The following is a 7,043-nucleotide window of genomic DNA, read 5'->3' on the forward strand; positions in this document are numbered from 1 at the left end:
GGAGCCGTTTCTTGGAGCAGCCCCCATCTCCTCTGGCCCTGGCCAGCTGTGGTCCCCAGGCTGGGCTTTCTGTGGCCGTAACGGGTGGGAGAACCCTCCCCCAGTGACACACACATCCTGTTTCCATTTTCCTCTCCTCTCTGTTTGTTTTGGGAGTGGGCCCGAGCCTGGCCTTGCCGGGAGGGTTTCTGTCTTGAATTTTCGCTCACACTGCAGTCAGTGCCGCGGGGCTGGGCTTGCCCCCAGCTCAATTGGAGTGGGTGGCCTCTTTGATGTAGCAGCCTCAAGATTACCCTTTTTGCGCAGTTCTGATGTTTAGATTGCCGAATGTCACAGGGCAGGTTTCAGCTGCGTGTTGAGTTTTGATCTGAGCCATTAGGAAAACGTTTCTTGAAATCACAAGGACACTGGCATTTCAAAACACCCGCCAGCCTTATCTTGAAGATTATGTACACCCCTGGCATCTGCAGAGGGGTGCGGGGCTTTGTGACAGCTGGAGGTCACCCCTCTTATTAAAGGTTGGCCTTTAAGCTGTAAGCCCAACCCCCTGCTTCTCTCTAGCCACCGGCTGACACAGCCCCCCACTCACCCCTGGGCCTGGCCCAGCTTTGGTCTTGGTACTGACTGCCCATCCTTAAAGGTTCTTGCTGGTCCTTGGTTCTGTGTGTGTTTTTAGAGCTTTTTTTTTTAAAAAAATGGAATGCATTTTTATTTGTTACTGCTGAGAATATACACACAGAGCCCACTACCAAGCTCGTAATTCCCACAGTTCAGTCACTGACGTGAATTGTGTTCGTGGGTTTGTTCAGGCATCTCACTCTCCTTTTCCGAACAGTCCTTCCTCCACAGGAGCAAAGCCACTGCTCCTGAGTTTTCCATCTGGCCTTTGGGGTTGCTTCTGCTAATTCCATCTCAGAGGGCTAGATCGTCTTGAAAGAACTAGGTGCGTGGGGCACATAATCTCTCTTTTGGGCCCTGCCTGCTCAGGGCTTCTCAGGTGGCGCTCTGATTGAGTTTTGTGAGTGTGCGTGTCTCTCGTTGAGGATGTGGGGAAGATACAGAAAAGATCCAGGAAGACCCAAACACGCGAGGAGGATGCTGGGTCGGGCAGGGAGTTTGGGATTCATGGGGCCTGGGTGAGAAAACTTCTGGAAGTAAGCAATGCTTGAAAAACTTGCTAAAGAATACTTTTAAAAAACTAACACCCCCCCCCAAAAAAAAACCACAACCAAACTTTCTAAGATTAAAAAATAAAACAAAACGAAAAACTCAAATATAGAATTAATATGGTACATGATACCCTATGCCTTTCACTCAGGTTTAAGTCCTAAGGGTCTTGCCTCAGCCGTCCCAGAGTGATGCTAAGTGCTTAACCATGAGCTGAAAGGTGGGTGATTGGAACCCCCTCAGAGGCACCTGGGCAGACCGGCCTAGTGGTCTGCGTCCAAGAGCTCGCCGCCACAGAGACCCTCAGAGCAGGTCTTGCTCTGCGCATGGCCTGTTGCTATGCATTGGAGTTGACGGCACCTGACAGAAGCAAAGATTTGCCATGATGATTAATGAATTACAGCTCTTCACCTCACAAAAGGATGTAAAAAGGGGCATTTGTTTCTGTAATGTCAGTTGTGTGCTTGACAAATTGAACGATACTCACATATTGGAACCTCGGCACTGGGCAGCCTGTCTCTGGTGGCAGGGAGCTGGGAGCCAGGCAGAGGGACACTGGGGTTTTGTGCAAGGATTTCCTGGACCCTTCCAGGCAGGGGGTGGGTCATAAAATATTTACCAGTCCTTCCCGCTCCTGGAGTCGGGGTTCCAGCCTTTGGAGCCGGCTGCATGTCCTTCATTAGAAGGCCACACTCAAGTTTAAACTGGGAGACTTTTGAGAAAACACCATGATGGCTTCTGTGCTACTTGGATAAATGCAGAAGTAATGTGTTTTTTAATGTGCGTGTGTGTTAGTTGGCTCCAGTGCGTAATGGAGTTTACAGTTTAACTTAGATCTTCAGGAACTACTTATGCTTAGGACACTAACGGCTCATGAATATTTAAGATATACAAAGGTGTATAAATGCATTCTTTCAGTCCTATGCACAACACATAAACACATTGAGATCGTTCACTTCAGTAACTTCCATGTAGTGTGGTGTAATGGGGGTGCTTTATTAGTTAGGATTCTGTCAAAAAGGGATACTAGATCATTTGAGGGGAAAGTGAAATAGAGTAGCATGCTGTCATCAGGTCAGTGCAGGTCCTAGTGACCAGCTGCACCGTCCCTGCTCCCGGCACCCAGCTCACAGACATGCCATCTGAGCCTTTCATAGCCGTTGATGGGGGTTTTCCTTCTAGTTGACCCTTTATTTAACAAGCATGTGCCCTTCCCCAAGGACTGGTCTCTCTTGATCACATGTCTTCAGAACGTGTCACCACACTCGCCATCCTTCCTTCGAAGGAGCATTCCTACTGTACTTTTGATTAGCATAAGTTAATTAAAAACTCTGCTAACGTGGCTTAGCACAATAAGGGTGCACTTTTTCTCCGCTCTCGGTTCCCCAGGGGCTTTGAGGGCCCAGGGTGGCGGTGGGGCACTGCTCCGTGCAACCATTAGGGGACCTCAACCCTTGTTATCATTAACCATTAGGCCACCCAGCTCTTTGCAGAATAGGGCAGGACTCAGTCAAGAGGCCAGCGTGAAGTTGCACGGTCTGACCATAACTGCAGGGAGGTGGGAAAGTGTAACTCAGCTGAAGACTAGGAGGAAAGTTAAACATTCGTGAATAGGTCACATTGTCTGTGCAGCACAGAGTAAGGGGTGAGGGTGACCTCCCTTGTTCCTCCGGGCTGCTCGCAGAATCCACACCCCAGGAAAGTACGCTGTGACGTGGGGCATCCCGGGCGGGTGTCTTGGATGGTGCTGTCAGGGTGCCGTGGGGCTGGAGAGATTGGGAACGGTTAACAGGTTGTGTGAATGAATGGTCTCACTATCCAGAGGCTGTGCCTGCAGCCTTGGCCCCTGAGCTCCGAGTCGTGCTGTCTCCCACCTGTCCCTGTCATTATCCTGCAGAGCTGCTCTTCCAGCAGGATGGTCACCCCTCCTTCCCCACCCGTCGTCTGTTCCCCCAGGGAGAGCAGAGCTAGGTCCCGGGTGGAGAGGTTTCTGACTGCGTGGCCTAAAGCTCTGTGGAGAGGTGTCACTGGGGTGTTGGAAATGGACCGTTGGCCTTGGGGCCTTTGCTGTTTGTTCCACGGTTGCACTGACATCCTCGGGTTCTTTCCCATCCTCCAGTTTGACTTTTCTCTTGGCCTGTTCCTCAGGTAATGACGGGAGAGGCAGCCCTGTTTTCACAGGGGAGGTCGATTGCACCTACTTCTTCACCTGGGACACCAAGTACGCCTGTGTCAAGGAGAAGGAGGACCTGCTCTGCAGCTTCAGTGACGGCAGGAAGAGCTATGACCTGTCCCCGCTGGCGCGGCACTCAGGTGTGTCCCTGGGCTGCCTCCTGGAGTGCTGGTAGATGGAGTGGTCCCGGATGGGGTGGTCCTGGACAGGGTGATCTTGGACAGAGTGGTGGTGGACGGAGTGGTCCTGGACGGAGTGATGATGGAGTGGTCCTAGACGGGGTGGTGATGGACAGAGTGGTGGTCTTGGACGGAGTGATGGTGGATGGAGTGGTCCTGGACTGAGTGCTGGTGGACGGAGTGGTCCTGGATGGAGTGGTCCTGGACTGAGTGCTGGTGGACAAAGTGGTCCTGGACGGAGTGGTGGTGGACAGGGTGGTCCTGGAGGGGCCGCTGCTGTTTCCTCCGATGTTGTCTAATGACTGGATCGTGGTCTATTTTACTTCCCCTTCTCATGTAACAGCAGCCCTGGCCGTGTAGTTGGTCATGTGTTGGCTGCTAATGGAAAGTCCAGTGGTTCAAATCCACCAGCCGCTCTGAGGAAGATGGGTGGGCAGTCACCCTCAGGAAGGATTTCCCGCCTTAGAAACCCAGTGTGTGTGGGGGTCGCCCTGGGTCTGATTGGGGGTTTCTCAAGAAGTAGGACCGTAACTATTAGAAATAGCATTGAAGTGGAGGTGAAGCGCCCGCATTGTAGTTTCTGAGCTGTGCCGCTGTCCTAACCTTACGACCATCCAGTAAAGACTGCCGTGGTCTGCTGTGCACAGGCCTCATGCTTGGGGCTAAGTCCTGCCCCTATAAAAGAAGAAATTCCTACGACCTCATTTGGGCAAACAGTGTTCCCACTTAACACATGAGCTCGAAGGCACCGCAGCTTGGTGTGAAGGGTATGGCTGGGGTCTGTCACATGCCTTCTTGGCTCCAGGTGCCCTGCCTCTTTGCTGCACATTCCCTGCCCACCCCTCCCCCAGCCTCAAGCACCCTCTTGTGCAGACCAGAGAGAGCAGTGTGTGTGTGTGTGTGTGTGTCCCCTAGGACTTGGCACTGGGTGGACGTCTGCTGAACTGCTTCAGTTGGTTCCCAGGACAGATGTCCCCTGAGCATTTAGACAGAGCCCTTGGGGAGCATGGACTCCCCTGCCCTCATGGGGCCTCACCTCAGCAGGAAGCAGAGTGCCTCGTCCAGGTTGGAACCTGTCACGGGGTAACTCCTCTGATGGGGACTCGAGCCTTACCCAGCCCTGAGAGGAGGCTCGTCATAGTTTTATCTGCTGTGTGGAGATAACTCGCACCGAGACCCGCAGCCATAGGCCAGCCGATTGTGCCGTGTTGTGCAGGAGACGTTCCTCATTCTAGGAGTGCCCTCTGTAAATACCCACAGGCTGCCAGGCAGCGTGCTGGGCTCCCTCCTGGCCCAGGGGTGCTCCTGGAGAGCTGTGCGTAGTGAACCTGGAGGCCGTGGCCAGGCTGAGGATGGTGGGGCCTCTGCCAGCTCCGAGCCCTCTTCCGGTGAGCAAATGATGGTCAAGGTTGCCTCTGGCATCAGCATCACTGTCTACAGGACACAGCCCTGATTCTGAGAGGGCTTCAGGGACACACTCGGGCCTTCCTCACACCACGTTGGTGTCTGTGAGATTTCTGTGGTTCTCGCCCCTAGAAGATCTTACGAAAAGCTGCAGGGTGAGAGCTGAAGTCCTTCCCGCTAGCTTGTCTCCTTAAGGACATCTGTCCCCCAGACAAAGCTCTGGGTTTAGGAGTGGGACGTGGAGGGGACTTTGCTCACACACCTCCTCACCTAGGACCTCTCTTGGGCTGTGGTAACCAGTACTGCATCAGCATCCATGAGCTCTGGGCCCTTCCACCAGCTCCCAGTCTCCACGGGTTCCAGTGGCAATGGTTGTGTGCTGTCAGAGTGGAGCTGACGCAGAGCTGACCCTCCAGTGGGTTTTCTAAAGCGCATGGGAGTTGATTGCCCATTCTTGGAGTAACTGGTGGATTTGAACCACATGCCTCTGGAGTTGCAGCACAGCTTCTTACCACCCAGCCACTGGGTAAAGGAGCTTGTTGAGATGATAATTCCTCCCAGATGTATTTTCCTGTTTGCTCCTGAACAGATTCTCATCCCACCTTTATGACTAAAAGCTCTCAGCCTGTTCCTCACTCCACTGCCCAGGTTGGCACTGGTGACCTGAGGTCACTGTACCCTGGAGGTGGCCTGATCAGGCCCCATTGGAGCTCAGGGGCTGGGCCTGCGTCTTCATGAAGAGACCTGTCCTCACGCATAGCCCTGACCAGACTTGAAGCTGCGTGCAGCCCTGCAGGTGCCCTTTCTCCCGCACCCCTAGGCTGTGCTGATCCTTATTGTTTTTTTCTGTTTATTTCATACCTCGGGGGCGTTGGGGATTCTTACGGGAGAATTGGGTACCTCCCTCACGCTAAGTTGGTGACCTCCTAATATCAGGTTCTGGGCCTCAAGCAGACTCTGGAGGCTGGTGACAGCCTCAGGTTCCTGGGGCCATCAGGACAGGGTACCCCAATGGGTGTCTTTGGTAGGTTTGGAGTTTTTAAAAATACTGCTTTTTAATATTTTCAAACTTTTTTTTTTTTAACAAGTATTGTACAGGACAGGAGTTTGTCTTCTTGTAACTCTGCAGTTAGGGGGCAGTTTGAAGGGGCTTTCTGACGAGGTGATTCTAGCTAAGGGCGTGCTCCCCTTTCTGGTGGCCCCTGGCAGTCTTTGGCCTGTCCCTGCTGGTGTAGATTCTTCCCAGGCTGTACCCCCGAGTGGGCCTCCTGTTGCGTGACTCCTCTCAGAGGGGATTAGGCCTCACCCTCCTCTGCTATGCCTTGACTGATAAGACCTTCAAAGAGAGACCCTGATTCTCCAAACAAGGTCACATTCCCAGGCACGAGGTTAGGACATCACATCATTCTGTAGGGGCACAGTTAAGCCCCTGAAAGAGACCAGATACTTCATGGGCTCTGGGTGGCTTCCACCCCATGTAGGATGTGAATCTCAGAAGAATAATCCTTGCCTTGCTCAAAGATAGACTTAAAAGACATTTTTCCCCCTTCTTTTTTCTGATACAGAACGGGAACAGAATTGGGAGGCTGTGGATGGCAGCCTGGCAGCTGTGGAGAAGAAGCATTTTTTCATTAACGTTTGCCACCGAGTGCTTCAGGAAGGCCGTGCCAAAGGCTGCCCTGAGACTGCGGCCGTGTGTGCTGTGGGTGAGTGGACGCAGAGCTGTGCGCCCAGCCCGAGGCCCTGCACCCAGCCCTGGGGGCCATGCACCCAACCAGCGGCCTTGCACCCAGCCCGGGGCCATGTACCCAGCCCTGGGGGCCATACACCCAACCAGCGGCCCTGCACCCAGCCCGGGGCCATGTACCCAGCCCTGGGGGCCATGCACCCAACCAGCGGCCCTGCACCCAGCCCGAGGCCCTGCACCCAGCCCTGGGGGCCATGCACCCAACCAGCGGCCCTGCACCCAGCCCGGAGCCCTGCACCCAGCCCGGAGCCCTGCACCCAGCCCTGGGGGCCATACACCCAACCAGCGGCCCTGCACCCAGCCTGGGGCCATGCACCTAGCCCTGGGGGCCATACAGCCAACCAGCGGCCCTGCACCCAGCCTGGGGCCATGC

The 7,043-nt window shown here is 54.1% G+C and overlaps 1 protein-coding gene across 1 annotated transcript in view; it reads left to right on the forward strand.

Annotated features, from left to right (window-relative positions):
* The window catches only part of IGF2R (insulin-like growth factor 2 receptor), a 105,513-nt gene that overhangs the window by 61,906 nt on the left and 36,564 nt on the right, over positions 1 to 7,043 (forward strand). The window contains exons 11-12 of the mRNA XM_006882819.1: positions 3,316 to 3,480; positions 6,489 to 6,629. Of these exons, the coding sequence (XP_006882881.1) occupies positions 3,316 to 3,480; positions 6,489 to 6,629 (306 nt within the window). The remainder of the gene's footprint in view (positions 1 to 3,315; positions 3,481 to 6,488; positions 6,630 to 7,043) is intronic.

Source organism: Elephantulus edwardii, unplaced genomic scaffold, assembly GCF_000299155.1.
Source record: "Elephantulus edwardii isolate Elephantulus edwardi_28Jun2011 unplaced genomic scaffold, EleEdw1.0 scaffold00024, whole genome shotgun sequence".
Taxonomy (NCBI): domain Eukaryota; kingdom Metazoa; phylum Chordata; class Mammalia; order Macroscelidea; family Macroscelididae; genus Elephantulus; species Elephantulus edwardii.